Genomic DNA, 19,731 nt, shown 5'->3' on the forward strand with positions numbered 1-19,731 from the left:
ACTCTCTAACCTCAGAATGAACATGTGGCCAATCTGGTTTCATTTACATCTCCCCAGCTCTCCTCCCCTGGCTGGATTAGTTTAAAGAAGTCCCAGATACGTAGCTTCATCCAGAAATGTTTCGGTGGTAGGATTAAGAGTAGCAGATCTGTCAGACCTGTGAGGCAAACCCCACAGACTGCAACCATAGGAGGCATTCCACTCCTTGCACAGAAAGACTCAGCATAATAAACAGAGTTACTAGCATTTTGACAACGAGTGATATAATCTTAGAGAAATAAAGTGAAGCCGTCAGGTTGGAGGGGGGGGTGTTTGAATGCCTGCCACCTTTATGGTATTTGGGGGTTCTTCCTAAGGAGACCATTAACTTTATTTTTTAACAGGGAAAAACCTGTTTTAAAGTCATCTTTTCCATATATTTACTATGTGACCTTGAATAAATCACATCTCCTTTTTAAGATTTATTTATTTATTTTGAGAGAGAGAGAGCGGGAGTAGCAGAGGGAGAGGGAGAGAGAGAATCTCAAGCAGACTGCCTGCGCGACCCTGAGATCATGACCTGAGCCGAAACCAAGAGTGGGACGCCTAACCGACTGAGCCACCCAGGCGCCCCTCACTTCTCCTTTCTAGATGTCAATAACTTCATCCATAAAATGAAGTGAATTTCCCTTTAACATACTATGAAGTCTCCAAATGTTGTGACGAAAACCAACACCCATTTTAACCAATTTCAATGTTAGTGTAATACTGATAAAGTGAATCACCTTTCTTTAGAATTAATGATCTGGCTGGAATTCAACAATGTTGCTAAACAAGTTTTTTTTGCTGTTGTTATTCGGGATTCTATTTTATCAACCTAGTCCAGGTAGAAAACACCACATTTTGTGTTTCACCCATGACGCAAAGACAAAAGCCGACTCTTCCTGCTAAACGCCTGAAAGGTTGAACTCTGTGTGTGTGTGTGTGTGTGTCTGTGTGTGTTTATATGTATATTTATTTGAAACTGGGTCAAGTCAGCCTAGATTTCTGAACTGACTTATACAGTCTCAGAAGACGTGGTCTTTTTCCAGTTTTCTGAAAAATGGCTTCTACTTGAATATATAAAGTCTGCAGAAATCAAGACATTAATTTCATAAACAGGGTAAAAAGGATTTTTGTTTATCAAGAAAGGCACACTAAATTGCAATAATATCTGAAGACCACAAAAAACCATGTCTCCCACATTGAAATTCAAAATTTAGCAATTTAACATGTCTCATAGCTTATGAAAATTCTACCAGCACTGTACCTTCTAATAAGTGATATTTTATGCATCTGCAGTCCGTCTGCAGAGAAGTGCGTTAACTTAGCAGCAGTGCTTTGACACGTGTTTTCAATGCAATGGGCCAACTATACTCCTTGGTTAGCTGATGCAAATTTGAAGGCTGGGGGCGGGTGGGAAAGGAAATATGTTTCTGCTCATGAGGAATTTTGAAATTTGATTCTCCCTTTGTAGTAGAAGACTGCTTGCTGATTTCGTTTTTACTAGTGAAAGTATCTATCACACTACTTTTCAAAAGGTAGTGGAAGGGAGAGCAGGTTGGGTTAGGAAGAATTCAAGGTGAGAAGAGAGATGGATATCGGAATACTTTCCCAGATGGTAGCAGCTAAGACTGCGTTTTGCCCAGGTGGGTATCATGACCGTATCTTCTCCCCCCCCACGGTGATGGTTGGGCAGAGGGATGAAGTTCAGCCCAGTGCCAGTGGTAGGTCACCTCAAGATATGGAAACCCAAACCCAACAATGAAGACCAGAGAAAAGCGAGGCAGGAGATTTTCTTACTCTGCAATATATCTTGACATAGATATTTTTCCTATGAACTTCAATTCTGCATGTAAGCAGAATATATTTTTCTGACATATGATTTCTGTTCCATTTGTAGGAGACTCGGAGCAGAGTCAATCACATTTTTGATAAGCCCACTCCAACCAGCAAGAGAAACCGGAAACAACTGTGACAAAATCGTTCTCTCTCAACCTTGCTCCTCAAAGTGGGGTTCCTCCAGGGGCAGCAGTAGCCCCTGAGAGCTTCCTAGAAATGCAGAATCAGCGGCCTCACTCCACACTTCCTCCATCAGAATCTGCCAAATCCCTGGGTTGCTCATTTTTAATGAATTTTAATAACTGTGATCACTATCTCTAGATGTTTCAGCTGCCCATTAAAGCTTGAGGAGCACTCTTCCAGAAGAAAAGTTCTCCCATGGCTTTTCACTCCAAAGAAGAAAGCAAACTAATGAATCCTATCAGTGGCAGGGTTCCTTACAAATGAAAAGATAGAAGTGATTTTGCTTCTTTGTCATTGTCTAAACAGTGTAAGACCAAGGTTGAAATCAAAGCTTTCCATCTCTGGATTCCTCTGTTACTCACCAGGCAGACCCGTGAGCCCATTCTCCAGGTCTCAGCTCAGATCTGCAGACGGCAAGACCATGATTGCGTTCCACCTCACATTCCCCACTACACCGTGATCTTATCTGCCCACAGCAATCTCTTTTCATTTCCTCAAATGAAAGCCTGGTGGTCCGGTGTGAGAGAAACCTACAGAGACCTGCTAAGTGTCCTAGGAAACATCCAGAAACAGAACAGGTCCTTTGCTGGCCCTCTCGGCATGTCAAAACCAACAGTCACCCATGGGCAACGTCTGTACACGGTGGACTAGCAATACGAGGAGTAGACAGCTAGTCCCAGTCGGGTTCTGGGAAGAGGTGTCTCGGTAGCTGCCAGCCAGAATAACTCTCTCTCTCCCTCTTGCCGTTGCTCTTAAAAAATGTCAAGAATTCCGATGGAGCAGGGGCTCAGTCAGTGCTGTCAGCCGCGTGAACTTGGAGATATTTCAACATCTTGCTGGCAAAAGCAAAACAAATCCCATCTCCCTACACAAAACAATAAACGCCCTGTTTAACTAGTCTCACCTCCCTCCCCCTCTCTCCCAGTGACTTGTACAAGGCAGGTTTCCCCGGCTGCCAGGTGAGAGCCAAGAGTCATGTTTCTGTGCTATTAAATCGTAGGGTTCAAGACACAAAAAGATCTACAGGGATTTAGGATGCATGTGTTCTAGACAACAGGATTCCATAGAACACAGGGTGGCAGCAGTTAAGCCTCCCGGGGGACGGAGTCAGGAGAGAGGGGCTAACATTCCCCTAGAATATTAGCATATTCACCCCAGCCCGAACTCCTGCCTTTTATGGGTGAGGCGTCTGAGACTCAGACCCGGGCCTTCATCTGTCTCAGAGGTCTGTGTGGGCCCCAAACGGGAACATCGCATGAGACCCAGTAGACACATTTCAGTCTTTACTCATTTTTTCTCCACAGAGAAAGCCAGGTTAGAGAAGGTAAGCCCCTTCTCCAGGTATCTGAGGGCCCCAGGAAAATGTAAATCCAGCAGGATGGGGGTGGGGGGGAGGCAGGGAGTGAGGTCAATTTGCAGGTTATCAATGAATGAAATGGAGGAAAAAAGTTACTTTCTTTCTGGAAATAATTCTAAAGACCATAGAGATGCACTATAGGCTCGGACTCTAAACTTGCTTTGGAAGACTCATGCGAGAACCTCCCTCTGAGGACCTGCTCATAGAGGACAGCGCGCTACGGCGGGAGACAAACCTCACCATCACCCCCATCACCCAGGTGCTGTTCGCACTGCAGTTGACACTGAACAGCACACTTCACAGTTCGTCAGCTACTTCATCTTCTTCAGCCCTCCGCTCAGTCCTAAGAGGCAGGAATGATCATCTCCCTTTTACAGTGGAGAAAAATAAGAAAATAAGACCAAGAAAGGTCAGCCCTTGCAGGTGGCCGAGCCGGAATTCAAACTGCCCATGCTCCCGACTTCCAGGTCGCCTTTTATAATTGGAGTGTCCGTTGGAGCTGGGTACGCACGGTGCTTCGTAAAATGGCGGCATATGGACATCTCCAGGGGCTCAGTGGGGCTGCCCATGAAGAGACCGGAAGTCACCTTACCGATGAGAGGCAAAGGAAGCCTCAACCTCTGGGTTCATAAGAAAATTCCAAGAGGAACAGATGTCTTCTTAGCTAAGACAAGAAGTGGTCAGCGCGGAACATCTTACCTCAGCTTATCAATAACAAGCAATAAGCCCAGGATGACAAAAGGAGCTTCTAGAATGGCAACAGTGCCCTGCAGCATTTATGCTACAAATACCAACATTAGATGGGTAAAATACAGAAACTGTCTCTTAACATTCTCATCTTGAGAGGATGGCTATCTTCTATGAATTATTCAGTAGCTGGCCCAGATCACATCAAGTGTTGAAGACCTTGGAAGAACAGAATTTTATCTGAGTAAGAAAAGAAAATTTACCCGATGGCTGAGTAACAGCAGGTAAAGTCAACAGCAGGGTTGGTTTTTTTCCTCCCTTCTGCTTTACCAAAACACATTTTCTATGTGGCATTTCTCTAAATGTTTAAGAATACGGACACAGCCTTCATACATGTTTTATCACGCCTTCGCCATATTCTCTGTGAAGTGGAAGACAGAATCGGTCTTCCTTCTGACGACTGAAAGTTTATTTCCCTCATTTTCACTGTGTACTACCTGTATAATTTCTTTTAGCCAGTTCTCTCTCTCTCTTACTCTCTCTCTGATTTCTTTGGGAGTCAGGATGCTGACAGTGAGTTGAAATGGAGTTGCTGATTTCTTTTCCTAGAGCAGAGAACCCCCTAAAATGAAGGCCACCCTCCTGGCAGAAGCAGATGTTGTCTGTCAACTCTCGTCCCCCTTCCTGCTAAGGACTGGCACCCAGCTGTGAACAATTCCATGTTTAGAAGGTAGCGTAAGCAGAAGAAAGACAGCCAGAAAGAAGCAAGGCCACACTCCCTGTCTGACATCAGCACCAGGTGAACAGGAATGGTTGCTCGACCTCCCTCCCCGCGCCCGGTGGCTTCTTGCTGCGTCACAGCTGCTCCTCCAGAGCGGACAGCCTCGGGTGCCCTGTCCCAGGCAGCGCAGGGCCACAGGGAAAGATTCTGCACGTTCACCTACACTGCCGTTTCTAACCCATTTGTCACAGTTTCACAGAAACACACACACCAAAAGCCTCCACCACCCCCCCAAAACCTTCACCACGGATCCCATCAGGGCTGAGAGGACGCCCACCTTCTGGTTCACTTTGGCGGCGGCCACAGTCAGATTGTGCAGGTCCTGGGGGTTGCAGTCGGTGTCGTTCATGCAGCAACTCGGGGGGATGCCGTGCTCCAGGAAGTAGGGGCTGGTGCTCCAGTTGGTGTAGTTCTGCACGCCGCAGCAGCTCAGCTGTCGCGGGGGAAAGGGAAAGAACCCAAGTGCGCGGGTCACAGACACCGTGGGCCCCCGCCTCGCCACCCTGCGCCATTCAAACGAGAAACTCGGGCCGAGGCCCTAAGTCAACAGGCACGGCTTTGGTGAGCGAAGGCGAGCTGAGGCGCCGCGAACCGTCACGCTCACTGGGGAGCCCGACTCCACTGCGAGAAGGCAGGTAGTCCTAGACTGCATGTTGTGTTGCCTTTCTTACCACGGCCACAAAGTAAAGCAGGGGTTCTCTGGCCTGGCTCCGCACCGAATTCACCTGTGTGGGCTGGCTGCTGTTAAAGGTACGGAGCGACTAAATCGGGCTGGTTGATGGGGGAGCCGAGACAGAAATGGCTTTGAAAAGCTCTTCGTAAGGCTTATAGATCACAGGATCTATGCCAATAAGTAAATGGTTTGGGGGGGGAAGGAAGAGAAAGGAGAGAAGAGGAAGAGAGAGCTGGTGTTGGTAAACTACAGCCCACCCACTACCTGCTTTTATAAATCAAGACCCTTTCCAGAAAAGGTGTGTCAACCCCTGATGGAGAGAATGTTAAAGGAAATGGGGGCAAAAGTAGAAATGAATTACTGAATCTGGGTAAAGGATATACAGTTCCTTATGCTCTTCTTGCAACTTTTCTATTGAGATTGGAATGTTATCAAAATGCCAAAAAAATAAACATAAAAATACTACTACCAAAGTAAAAGACAAAACAAAACACGCACCCTCCCCCACCAACCAACCAAAGAGCTCCTCAGGTGATCCAGATGGGCCGTGAGGCTTGAACGCCAGCTCCTGTCCCCCTGAGCACCTCCAGGCTGGGGACCGCTACTTCCCTCACGTCCTCTGCAAAGCACCAGGCAGCCTGGGGCAGTCCCACTCCTGCCAGACCCTCAGCTTCTTCTAGGCCCACTGTCCAGCCCTGCTCCACTGCTCAAGCCAGGAAACACAGCTCACCAGAGCTCTCCACTCAGCCTAAAGACACCACTTGCAGAATGCCAGCCTTTGGGAGCCAATGCTAAGCAGGGCTGCCATGCACTCACCGCCTCCTTTCCAAGACTTTGGATTTTAAGGGCCAAGCTAGCTTTCCTTGGGACGCTCATGATTCATCCTGATGAAAGTCAAGCCACAGGCACTGGTCCCTCTTGACGCTCATTACCTGGATAACTGGGCCCTGGACAAGTCCTGGGTGCGAACTCTTGGAAATGGAACCGGAGGACGGGAATCACAGCAAGTGCTGATGGCCCCATACGCACAGTGGCCCCCAAGTCTAAGGCCTGATGTCACTTACGCTGCGCTGCACGTGATCCACCGCCCGGCTCCTCTCGTCATTGCCGTTGTAATTCTGCATGGCATCCGTATAAGTCCTCAGGAAGGTGTCCTTGATCTGCGGAAGGCAGGAGAGATGTGGTTCCGGTCCACCGCCACCCAAATGGACTCAGACTGACTTCTACCCCAAATTGCCTCTTCTGAAAATTTCTGAATCGATGTAGGCCAGGGAGGGAATGCCCTGTTTTCTGAGACAAAAGATCTCAGAAAATATGCTGAGGGATTTATTAGCTTGGGAATTTAAAAAAAAAAAATGGTTTCCTCATCCCCAATCCAGAGGAAGAAGCCTGCCTTGTGAAATGACCCACTGACGTGGACAGTTTCTGAAAGAGCCGTGAGAGTGAGCCCCAATCTCAGGCCTGGTTTTTCTCCTGATTTTCTTCAAATTGATTGATGGCCACCTTTCCGTCTGTAACTTCTCTTGCCCTCGCTCAGAAGAGCAAAGGGCAGGCCACTGGAGGGCAGGAAGACTGACGGCGCTGTGACTAGACACGGATCCCTGTTCTAGCATACGGGAGTAGGGCCGTACCAACCTGCACTGAACCTGTCTTTATCGAGGCCAAAAAGAGAGGCAGCAGGACGTGAACTTTTCTTGTTACGAGGTAGTTCACAAACCCTTCCTCCTCCTCCGGGAGCACATTTGGCCATGGGTTCACTATCAAGCTCTGTTCCCCTGGAAACCTGCTGTGTGGGGGGGGCGTCAGGTGTGTTACCAGGCAACTCCCCACGTCTGGTGAGACTGCCCCCGACTGCCGAAACGACTCTGGAGTGGGAGGACAGCAAATGACATTAATTGCCTGGTGGGAAGCTTTGGGCTAAGTATGGTGACTCTCTTACAGAGGCATGCTCCTTGCTTGAATACCAGGCGATTTGCCCATGGAACGCTTAGTTACAAGAGCTCAACGGACACTAGTCACATGCAGCGTCTAAGCCAAGGTGGATACCACACTTGGCCGTGTCCTTTCATCTCCCTGCACCTGCACTGTCTCTGTGGGGTGGGCAGGTGCCCACGGAATAGACCCTGGGCCATTCTGACAACTTCCACTGGAGAAACAAGCCCCTTGCCGGTGGTCAAAGGGTGGCGTCTTAACCCCCACCCACCACTCCCCTCAGTGTGTCAGATGCACAGAGGTGAGCTGGATGAGGGTGTCCAGGCCCTGGGTATCCCTCTCCCCACCCCCTGGGGAGCCCAGTCATGGCAGCACGTGGGAGGAGAGTGGGCAAGGGCCTCAGCTCTGTCTGCAGTTCACAGACCCATCAGGGGCACCTCTAGGGCTGTGGGGGCCGGGTCTTCACCAGCTTTCACCTTGCCTGACAATAAGAATGGGGAATCTAATTCCAGATGCAGCATCCATATACAAAATGCGTTCTAGAAGTTGGCCTTGACACCCAAGATCGCACCTCCGGTAAGGGGAAAACCAGAGCAATGGGGAAAACGGGTGGAAAGCACCACGAGCAAGCTCACCGGGAACTGAACTTGGCCAAGCACTGAGGTGGGGTCTGGCACAGATCATGCCAGACTTTCAACAGCCTCAGTGCGTTTTCTACTTCTATCCTGTTGGGGTTTTTTTTTTTTTCCTTTCTAACACAGGCGTCTCTACTTCTGGCTTTACTGCTATCTACAGGGTACACTAACAGACTGTGGGGGTGGTAGAGCCAGCACTTCACCGTAGCGCATACCCTGTCTGACCCGTCACCGCTACGCATGTCTGACAAGGGGACACCGTGGTGGCTACAGACAGCATGAGGATGTCTCGTGCCTACTCATTGTCTAAACAGAGCGGCCACAGTGACAGTACATGGGAGGAGGGCCGCACAGGATACAAAACAGCCAGCAATGTCCTTGAAACTGCAGTTACGATCACAAAACAGTATTCAGAATTCTTTTTCTCCAGCCTCTGAAGTCTAAACTATCACATGTCCATCAGAAAGAAAGCCGTGTAGGGGTTTCAGATCATGATGGCCCTTCTCTCCTTCCCCTCGCCACCACACAGAGTAGCAGCGCTCGTCACTCCTGGGCTTGGCTTCTACCCCCCATTTGGCAAGGGGCGGCCCCCAGGACTCTGGGGAGGGAAGAGGGGAGCGCAGGCTGTTTGCGGGAAATCAAGCAGTCACAGAAATCTCGTTGTATAGACACCGACTTGTGCCTTGTTGAAGCTGCCATTTTAAAAGGGGTATTTGATCAGGAACTACATCACAAAACAGAATGACGATCAACTACTAAGGTTTCGAGTTTGGTGAAATTCCTGCATTTAGATTTTTATTGGCATTTCAGTCCCTATGAAGTGACGTTTGGAAAACAGCGATACCAGCAGAGATGGCAGCTAGCCTCTATGGGCCCCTCACACATCACAGGAAGTTCCAAAACTCCTCCTCCCAAAGACCCTCTAAGCGAGTTCTCTACTTTGTGTATACTCACCTCATGGCGGAACACGAACCCAGAAATGCCAGCTACCAGCTCAGCCAGGAACACCAGCGACAGAAACATGGCATACTGAAAATCAAGTGCAGGGGACAAAGGCAGACACATTAGGATTGGGATGAGCACTCCTTTGGGGCAGGGGACTTCTCCATCACAGGGAATCACACAAATCCTCATATCCCCCAAAGCTGAGGAAAAATTTAAAAATACTCTTGTCCAGATTTCCCCACATGAGCCTCAATATAGAAGTGTGTCTGTCTAATATGCATAAGTGTTTCGGGCCACACATGCTGGGAGAGCTCAGCCGGAGACTCAGCTCAACCAGGAGAAATCGGGAATCTGGAGGTAACAGTTCTGCCCTGTCGGGTGGTCCTTCATACCACCTCCTCCATAATGGTCAGCAGGCGTCTTCAGGCACCCTTCATCCGGCTTCTGCAAGCTGAGCCTAGTCCCTCCACCCACGTACCCCTAGTGGCCCATTCAGCTTCCAAACCATTCCCATTGCTGGAAAGACCTCCTTTGTCTTGGCCACAGTCTGCCTACTTGTGACTTCCACTCCCTGGTGCTAGAACGGCTTTCAGAAGATCCGAGAACAAGCCCAACCTTGCTCCTATGCAAGGGCCCTTCGTATGTGTGACCACAGCCAGGATGTGAGCCCGCTGCTTCTCTTCGCTTGGGTAAATCCCTGCAGTTTCCTTGAGCACATCTCCTAAAACGGCTTCAGACTGCCTTCCTTTGCAACTGTATCAAGCTCATGCTGACAGAAAGACCAGAATGCACACAGGTCAACGTTCTTCGTCAATATGGTGATCAGGCTTGAGGCAGCACTTAGAACAGGGGCCAGGGGGCTACTTGCCTCTCTGGTTCTGGAGTTGAGAGCCTTTAAAAAGCAAATAAGCTACAATACTGTTTTTAAGTATTTAAAAGCCTTAGTGCTCCTTATTCATTTCATGCTTCCCGTACTTTCCAAGTTGATTTTGTGTGTGTGCTTGTGTGTGCGCGTGCGCGTGCTTAGCTCAGGGATAAATTACGTGGTACTTATGAGACATTAAGGGTTTCCATTTTTGTGGCTTTGAAAGGCAGATAAAAGGAAAGAGAAGGGATTCTTTTCCTATAAGGCATATGTCTTACAATCTGTTTCTTCTCATCTCAAAATGAAATACAACAGTCCTGAATGTTTGGAATGGTCCTAGGTGATGCTGTAGAATTTGGATAGACTTGACGTGGTTGCGCTGCTTACTTGTAAAGTGTACATATGTGCACAGGATCAGAAATTATTTTTCTCCGCTAGTGGCACATATGTTAAAAGGAGGAAATACTGGCTTAAAAGGCCAGTTTTGTTCGAATCTTAACCATGTCTCTACACACACTTAAAGCACAGCCTGTAAAACAGCAAACACAGTTCTGAGTAGAATGCTCCGTGTGTGTGACATCTGTCTCTCAACTTAGTACAAAATGCAATGAGAAGCACATTTGACTCCAGAGAGAGTCTCACAACAGGCCTAGAATCCACCAGAAAGTCCTGTGGGAAAGTAACCATCAGGAGGCAGGTGGGAAAAAGGACATTTGACTATGTGGTCAGAAGTCCTCCTAGGTGTGAGTCCTAGCTTTGTTGTGGGCTAACTCTTAGGAAAGAGGCCGCCACTTTGGGCCTCCATAAAGTGGAAATAGTTATTTTCAGTTGTTTTGCAATTAATGGGGTTAAATAAGGACCATAAAATTCTAGACTGACAGTTAATCAAGTGACTTCCGCTCCTGTTGGCCAGATCGGCAGTTTCCTGTCTCTGGAAAGTTCCCTGTTTCCAGGAGCTCCCAGAGAACAGCTGCTTCTCCTTCAGTAGGCCTTGGCCAAAAGCCTACCGGGGAAAGCTTGTACTAAATATAGGTGGTAGGGGTCGAGTTTTCTCCACATGAAAATCCTGTAGCGGAAAGAGTCCTGGCTTTGGAAGGAGACATCTGTGGGTTCCAATCCCAGCTCTCCCCACACTCACTGGGGGAAGCTGGACAGCTTATGTATCCAGTACAGCATCCGGCAGAGAAAAGGAACTGATGGTTTTTTTAAAGACCAAAGACAAAAACTAAACAAAACCCCCAAAACTTCTCCCCAAAGGCTCACCTGCTAATGAGCTCACAAGTGGTAGGAGAAAATGGCAGAGCGGTTTGAAACCGCCTTTGGCGGAGTCCAGTGGTATTCTTTCATACGTGGGGACAGAGGCCCCAAGAGGTGACATCCCCGCCACTAAAGACCTAAGCCAGGTCTCCTCCCTTCTTGTTTGGACAGATGGATTCTTAGCCATCTTTCTTTTCTCTGCGTCGGAAGTGAATTCTCCCCTTGCTCCTCATTGTACTAAACGGGAGGCTCTCAACCCTTGCTGTACCATCCAATCCCCTTGAGAGCTTTTGGACAATAGGATGCCAGCGTCCCGCTGCCACACATTCTGGTTCAGCTGACCGGTGGTGGGACCCCTGGCGAAGGTGTTTTTAAAAAGCTGCCCAGGTGATCTAAGCAGGCATGCAGAGTTGAGGACTAGACCAAAAGAAATCCTTGTGCTTGTAAGAAGCGCTAGACGGTGGACTCAGGGTGCCAGCCTAGAGCGGCAGGTGACAGCAGCAGAAATGCCTCTGTATGGCCTCACTATGGCTTTTCCACCAACCTGGAAGAATCCTTGCTGGCCAGGGCATCGACCTCCCGCACGGTGTGCAGGACAGAAGTGGCTGGAGCAAACACTACCTCCATGAGCTTGTCAAGAGAGACACTGACCGGCGCCACTTTGCAAGGTGGTTCCTTTGGACTGAGTCACCCTCACCCCCCTATCTGTCACTAGAGGGTATTCAATGTCACCCTAACCTAGGGCTAAACACAGCACTGAGGGACTCTCCACTCTCCCCTTTCACAAAACGAGGCGTCTGAAAGAAATCTCTTTAAACAAAATGTTCTTTTGAGGAGAGGCCCTTGCTACCTTTTATCTATAAAATCCTTTAACGTTAATGCTCATTGATGAAGAGCATGGGCGGTGAGTGGACAATTAGGCAACGAGTCTACCAAAACATTAAGAATCATGGTAACGGCCTTGCAACAGCCTGGCCCTTACCCTTTGGGAAGCATCACGCTGTGTGCGTCCTAGTGCAGTAAAGACGCCCGGCACTGGGCCTGGTAGCCACCAGTTGGTGCGGCACCAACCCTCCGTTGAGCGGGGAGGCTCTGGCTCAGCTCCACTCCCACGGTGCTGAGTCGGGGTGCGCAGGCTGAGAGAAGAGTGTGCCCGCACAGCCAAGCACGGCCAAGTTCAAGGAGGCAGAACGTATTTCTCCAGTGGGAACTTGAAGCCGAAAGGCTGCTGATGTTCGGGATGCTGCCTTGCCCGCCAAAGCTGCACATCACATCCCTGAAGAGCCTTCTAAGAAGGAATTCGAAACTGGACCAAGGCATCTCGCCGTGAGGATATAAATGGCTTCTGGGAACCACAGGCCGCTGCTTTATCACCACCTACCTCGAGGGACCAGAAGCGGATTTGTCTGTGCCAGGCCAGGTTTGGGGTTGTTCTGCCCTCTAAGGGATTAAAGGGCGGATTGGGTAAGAGTCTGGACTCAAATTCGAGTCCGTGCATATTGGCTTGTGTGTGGCTTCAAGAAGGGCCATGTCGCTTTCATGTGATTTGTGTTTTTTCACGAAGCTGTTGAAAGAGCAGCATGATGTTGTGACAGACTCACCAGTTTCAGCATCCACGGGCTACCACGGCAGGTCGCAAAGCATCCAAACAGGCCAAAAACCACGATAGTGGTGCCAGTTCCGATGAGCACGTAGGGAGCATTTGTGGAGTTCTCGGCAATCAGGGAGATGTAGGTGCCCAGAGTGAGTTTGCCCCAGACTCCAACAGCCAGCAGGATCACCCCAGTGATCTGAAAAGGTCGGGGGGAGGGGAGAGAAGGGACTGTGAAACTGTGAAGGTGAGATCGACACCACGATGTGGCCTGGATGTGAAGACTCACGTTCCTCTGGGCAAGTGGCACTTGCTGCAGGAGCCCCCGAAGCGGCGGGAAGTGTCGGAGACCAGTCGCTCAAGCCGTCCCAGACTAAAGACACTTTGGTTTTGTACAATAAGATCTGGCCCTTACACAAAGCCATATGCGGTTTCCACATGGATTGGAAGTCTAGCCGACAACAAGGAAGCTTTTTTTAAAGTTGTTTCTGAAAAATGCACGTTCGAGCTAATACAGATCTGAGAGCCCTCCCAGGCCTGGTTGGAGAGCCGCCACCCAATGCTGAGCTGGGCATAAGGCCAATAAGAATGTCGGCCACCCTCTTCAATGGCACGTGTGGATACGGTACGTTTTAAGGACATTTTGCATGATGTTTTAAGGAGCATGATGATTTTCTTTCCGTGTTATAACAAAAATCTCTACAAAAGCAAAACATTCAAAATATTTTTGAATCTCCCTCAATACCCTGCCTTATTTACAGTGCTTTATTCAATATAAAACAACAGAAGAATCTGAATCATTCCTGGAATTAGCTATAATGCGATTTGGCAAATACCACCTATCGGCCCAAAGGAAATCGCCACAGCATGTCTAAACTGCAGAACCTTGCATCAGTCAGGCCCTTCCTTTAGGGGACAGACTTGGGGCTACATGCTATGTACTCTAGAAGCTTCAGCTGCTAAAGCCAAGGGTTGACTTTGGGTCTCTATCTCCCCAGTTGGTCTCTCTTTCAGTTTTCCAGTAGCTTAACCACTCGTTCAAACAGACAACCCTCTAACTGGCACCTCTTCTGACACCTTGTGAGGCTCGAAAGAAGCCTGGGTGTCCAAGGGAGCCCTTTCCCAAGTTCTGTCCCACCCTATCGCCCAATGCCCTATAGCAAATGCCACAGCTTCCTGTCCAGCCTGGCCATCCAAGTGAGGAGGCGTGATGAGAAACAGGAGCAAAGCAGCAGGATACGAATCAATACGCACCTTGCCAAGGTCTCCCCTGTCCATCAACACACTGTCCCAAATCCGTGCTACACGAGGAACCAAACAGCGAGGCCGGTGAAGATGCCTGGGTCTCTCTCCCGTACATTCTAAAAACCCCTGCAGTCTGGAGCCACCAAGATCCACCATCAGACTGTTTCTCCGTGTGGCGCGCTCCGCCCATTTGGCAGAAGGGATGAGCGGGAAAAGCAAGAGCTTGGTGATATCCTCCTACCCCCACCCCAGTTGCCGCTCTACTCTGTAGAACCATCACCATGAAAGACAGAATTAAAAGCTTTCAATCAGAAAAGGATGGAGGGACTAGTGCTAGTTTTATAAGGGGAAGGTGAATGAGTGTGATGCGATCTTGAAGAGAAAGCATTTGACACTGATATTTGGGAGAAGGTGGCCCAGTGGAGGTCTACCGCCTTTGAAAAGTTCCAATGGGGGGAAAGCCTCCGTGAGATCAGAAAACCAAGGATGTAGGCTGCCGAGAGTTTCAAGTGCTCTGCTGACACCTGGTGGCTGCTAGAGAAAGCAGCTCCCTTGCGCAGCCTCTTCCGCCATCCGGAGCATAAACTGGAAACGTAAAATGCTTTTCATCCACCAGAAGCAAAATTTAAGATTCACCTCTCCGCTCATTAGGGGTGAGAACGCAGTGAACGTTAGGGAGACGGGAGAGTGCCTAGGCTGTCTTTTATTTTTTTTTTTTAAGATTTTATTTATTTATTTGACAGAGAGAGAGAGCCAGCCAGCGAGAGAGAGAACACAGGCAGGGGGAGTGGGAGAGGAAGAAGCAGGCTCCCAGCGGAGGAGCCTGATGCGGGACTCGATCCCAGAACCCGGGATCACGCCCTTAGCCTAAGGAAGACGCTTAACGACTAAGCCACCTAGGAGCCCCCGGGGCTGTCTTTTATGTCTCAATGCTTAATCCAGTGCCAAACACGGCCATTTCACTTCTCTGGGTCTTGGAACCTCTGCCTCGTGAAAGAGTCCTTCAACTGTCACAAATTCACAAAACTCTTCCATCGGGTGGATATTGTGAAGGGCCTTAAAATGGAACCAGAGGAAAACCTCATCCCCTATTTCCCACTTCTACCATTATCTGCCTAATGCTATAAATGTCACGGTGCCAATGTACTGATCGAAACCAAGAATTCGGTTAAGCCAGGCGCTATTTAGGCTGAAGACACGTCTCCTCTATAGACTTGTTCTTTCATGTGACTGCCCCCCCAAGAGATTCATAACACTGCAGACATACATCGTTGGGATGCAGTGACTTTAGCGACCCAAGGGAAGAGTCTGATGGCTTAGATTTCTGTGACCAGTCACTTTATACAGTGCACTTACTACCACAACAAATATTATATGCAGTATATCAAAGTTAACCCAAATCCGGATTTTAAGGGTAACAGTATTAACATTTTGATCCCTTTTCTCCTTTTAAAAAGTAATTTCTCTGAATGCCACCATTGCTTCGTATAGGACAGCGCGCTCAGGTCAAGTACAAAACCTATAATATCAACTTTGTTAAAATGTTCATAAAATATAAATTACGTTAAAATTAAAGGGCTATTTTTGCAGACCTCAAGGGTGCCTCTTAAAGATTGCCAATGGAAGCAAAGAAACACAACGCTGTGGGCACCACATTGTGTGGGAGAAAAGCCATCCAGTACCTTGACCTGGATCAAGCTAGTCATCCTCTAAGGAGCTCTTCTTCCTAATGACATGGGGACTGGCATAGATGGGCCCCATCCAGCACCTGTCTGCTAGGAATCTAAGAACAGCCCAGAGAGAAAAGGCCTTCTCCAATGTTGCTCTTCTCAACACTCCGAGATCCCCGATAGCTCAACTCTGTGTTTGGAAGGCCGAACCCCACATACACACAAGGCCTTCTGCACACACTGAACCCACCTCTACAGCCTCCTCTCCCTCCCTCCTCTTTATGCATTCTATGTGGTTCCAGTAAACCCGAGCTGTTCTCTGTGTATTTCCTGCGCTTTACTGTTTCTCAACCTTGGCTCGTGATGATCCTCTTGGCAAGAATTCTTCCTGTTCCTATGACTGCCTGTCTACATCCTTAACTCGCACGGCATACTGTACCCACTCCTCCCAGTCTCCTTACAAAGAACTACCCTGTACTATGCTGCTGTCATGCAGCGCCCTATCCCCCTCCCATGTACATACAGGACTGTGACCCCCTTGAGGGCAGGAGCTGTGTGTCTGGCACATGGTCAATGTCTAGTACGTGTCTGCTGAGCAAATGAATAAAACAGCTGATGGTAGATGTGAGAAGGGACAAGAAGTCTCCTGCTAGCCATCGACCTGCTATACTTTCTGAATCTCTCTGAGGAGCCATCAGAAGTGGTACGAAGGCCAATCCAAGCAGGCATCATCATCTGGGGTAAATCCCAATGCTTAAGCACAAAGATGAGATGATGAACTGAACAAGGGAAAGAAGGTTGGGCTACAGCGTGTGGTGTGGCAAGAGAGCCACAGTGGGTGGTGGCGGTGGTGGTGGGCTTGGGGCAAGTATGGGACAAAAGTGCCAGGAAGATGAGGGAAAAAATGACCAGCCAAGGGCTGAAGAGCCATAAAACACAAACTCACGCTTTCTCTCATTTTGTCTACTGTAATAATGCTTCTCACTAAGGATAAGAAGCCTACAAAGACGAGTCAAAGTCAAAAGTCATTGTTATACACTGTGTGATTTTCTTTTTGGTTCCTGTCAATACACACGCACATGCGCACATGCACACTCCCCGCTACGTGTACCTTTATAAGCGCCCACAGGGTGAAAAGCAAGGCATGGGCTCCTTTGACACGCCTCTTCTGCTTTTGTCACCAAGAGTAAGCTCACGCTCACCAAAGCAATTTTGTGTCTGAGCTCCTCAGAGCCCTGCAATTTCTAAACCCATCAGTGTGTCATTTTCTCATGGAAGTTTTGCTTCTTTCTCAGAAGACTCCATTAGCGAGCAGCCAACAGGGTGGCTGAAGAGGGGACAGATCAGAGCCTACAAGTCAGAGCCCACATGAGTGGCCTGGGGAAGGTGCTGCCACCACCTCACACGTTCTCGTGTCAAGCACAAGCCAGGAGGGCAGGCCCGGCACCCACCAGCAGTAGCCAGGCTGAGTCTCGGGGTCTCCTCTCATTCCCAGCCTCTCATGGCGGCTCGACAGTTTCTGTGTGCTTCCGGGGCAGCTCAGAATATATGGGTAGTAGAGTACTTCCGGCTACTTCTAATTTAGGCTTGGTGAGGAGGCCAAAAGAGCTATCATGGTGGCACCAGAAAATGTAGATCAGAACTAGAAAATGTGATGGCTCACTTTACCCTACAATTGCATTGAAAGGATACTACGTGTAAGTTGGCCAATATAGCATGGGGTGTCCAAAATGCTCTGGAAGAGATCTCCTGAGGTGCATTCTCATTCAGAAGTGGATACTTGGGGAGCAATGGCAGAGATCTGTGCAGTCCTTTGCCCCCCACCAGGTCAACACAGCTAAGGCTGGGAAGTCTCCCTATTGTCCCTGCAGCCTCCTGGTCCTCAGAGAGGAGCCAGGGAGATGGTGCTTCTATCTTTCTCACATGCCCACAGGCATTTCACTGGAGCCCGCTGCTTCCCCTGCACACAAACCACAGCCATCTGACGGAGCAGCAGCAGCTCCTCTCAAGCCCACGAAAGGCTGTGCCAGGTTTGGGTCTGACGGAGCTAAGTCCATGTACTCTTTATTTCCTTAATTGCATGAGATACGAAATATGCACTTGGGTTACCATTGGCATAATGTGTATCTCTACTTGTAGGTGGGGCTCATGAACCCATGTATTATGCAATAAGAGGGGGGAAAAAAAGACCATGAAAAACTGAATTAGAGAAGCACCAGCTCTCTCGAAGACACCCCATCCTAAGAAGCCATCTGGGATAGAAAGCATAGGAACGAAAAACCAGCCTAAAGAAACAGAAGAAATCGTAGGCCGGAATCTCAGCTAGACAGCATGTTAGGCGAAAGCCACAGATTGATCTTCCCAGAGGCTTCCAAGTTAATTCTCTCCTGGCGACTCCACACAGAGACATTGTGAAATATTCCGCCCCGAGTCCAGATGATTCTCTAACTCAGAAAAACCACATGACACAGAAACTCCATCCATATCATAATTAAAATAAATACAATTAAATAATAATTAAAACAGTAATTAAAACATTAAAAGACAGGGTCCTCAGAAGTTAGATTTTAAGAAGCAGCCACGCAAACTCTGCTTTCTGCCCCCTCTTACTTGAAGTGTGTTGCTGGGGAGATCTCGGGGCAGGGCGCTTGCCCGGTGTTCCGACCTGATTTTGTACGTGGGATGATAAAGCAACAGGAAAGGCAGACAAACCAGTAGTTTCCACCATGTCGTGGTTTTCTCTTTAAACTTGCAGAAGGAACAGTGTGAATCTGTCCTATTTACAACTCAAGATTTATTACAAGTTATTTGTGAAAATACGGGGTTGGACTAAGAGGCAGACTTGATTGGGGTTTTCCAGTGGGCTTGAGAACCCACTCCAGCTGAGGGGCAGAAGGGGAGGCAGTGTACTTATTTACAAGGCAGGTGAAGGGAAGAGCTCCGGGCTGGGAGTTAGGATCCCAGGGCTTCAGTTGCAGTTTATCTCACATTAGCTGTGTGACTTGGGGCAGATCACCTAACCTTTCTGGGCCTTGGTTCCCTCTTCTGTAAGATCAGGAGGTGGAAAAACCTGATTGCCGGCGCTCCCCTCCAGCTCTAACATTCTGAGACACCAAATCACAATCTCCAACTTGACATGCTTATTCACTTGCAAATCTAATTAGGGATGTGCCCACTGGGAAAATCAGCACCAGAAAGTTTATTAGGTCCTCCCTGTGACTGACAAACTGTCAACCGTGGGAGTACGAAAGCCGGCTCGTCTCTGGACCCAACGCCCACTGTTCTGCCAGCTTTCTGACATGACAAGTGGTTGCTGGGAAAGAGAAGGAAAGAAAAACGCCTAGGGGGGCAGGCATTGCAGTTTTACATGGACGCTCAAAAATTCGTAAGGTTACTCGCGTAACAACAAGCTTTCCTTTTTATATGAAGATGACATGTCGTCTTAAGAGCGATAAGACTTATGCTTTGAGCTGCTTCTTTCTAGGCAAGTATGTTAGCCAACTCGGCCCTTTTGCTCCCTTGCTTTTATGACTGTGGTATGTGTGGAAGAGAGGGAGATTAGTGCAATCACTAAAAGGGGATAGGGAAGTTGAGAAGAGGGAGAGAATTGAGATAATCTTAAACACTGATTTGTTAAAACTGAGTTTGAGAACCATTAGGGAACCCAGAGACTGTCTGGTTCCGGCTCTGTTTTCTGTTGGGTTTGATGTGACCAAAGGCCACCGGAGGAACGTTCTGAAGGCACTCGGGGAGGTGAGACCGAAGTTTGGGAGCGAGTCAGAGATGCAGGTGACGGCTGAGGCTGGAAGTGACAGCTGAGGGAAAGATATGTCTCAGGAGACAGAAGCAGAGGATGGTGGGAAGGACAGGGCTGAGGCTGGAGGAAGAGAGTCACTAGAAAGTTGGGATGATGCCGGAATTTGGGGGAACAGTGAGGAGACGCAGAACAGAGTGGACAAGTCTATGAAGGTGGCTGCCGATAGGAGAAGTAGGAGACATGGAAGAAAGACATTTTTATTCCCCTAAAGACTTATGGGAAACAAAAGGGCA

The 19,731-nt window shown here is 48.6% G+C and overlaps 1 protein-coding gene across 1 annotated transcript in view; it reads right to left on the minus strand.

Moving 5' to 3' along the window:
• Positions 1–19,731, minus strand: part of TSPAN7 (tetraspanin 7) — a 122,600-nt gene that overhangs the window by 8,913 nt on the left and 93,956 nt on the right. The window contains exons 2-5 of the mRNA XM_040633006.1: positions 12,777–12,965; positions 9,063–9,137; positions 6,606–6,701; positions 5,146–5,301 (exon numbers count right to left, since the gene is read on the minus strand). Of these exons, the coding sequence (XP_040488940.1) occupies positions 5,146–5,301; positions 6,606–6,701; positions 9,063–9,137; positions 12,777–12,965 (516 nt within the window). The remainder of the gene's footprint in view (positions 1–5,145; positions 5,302–6,605; positions 6,702–9,062; positions 9,138–12,776; positions 12,966–19,731) is intronic.

The sequence above is a fragment of the Ursus maritimus genome (genome assembly GCF_017311325.1).
Source record: "Ursus maritimus isolate PB19 chromosome X unlocalized genomic scaffold, ASM1731132v1 scaffold_X1, whole genome shotgun sequence".
In the NCBI taxonomy this organism is placed as follows: Eukaryota; Metazoa; Chordata; class Mammalia; order Carnivora; family Ursidae; genus Ursus; species Ursus maritimus.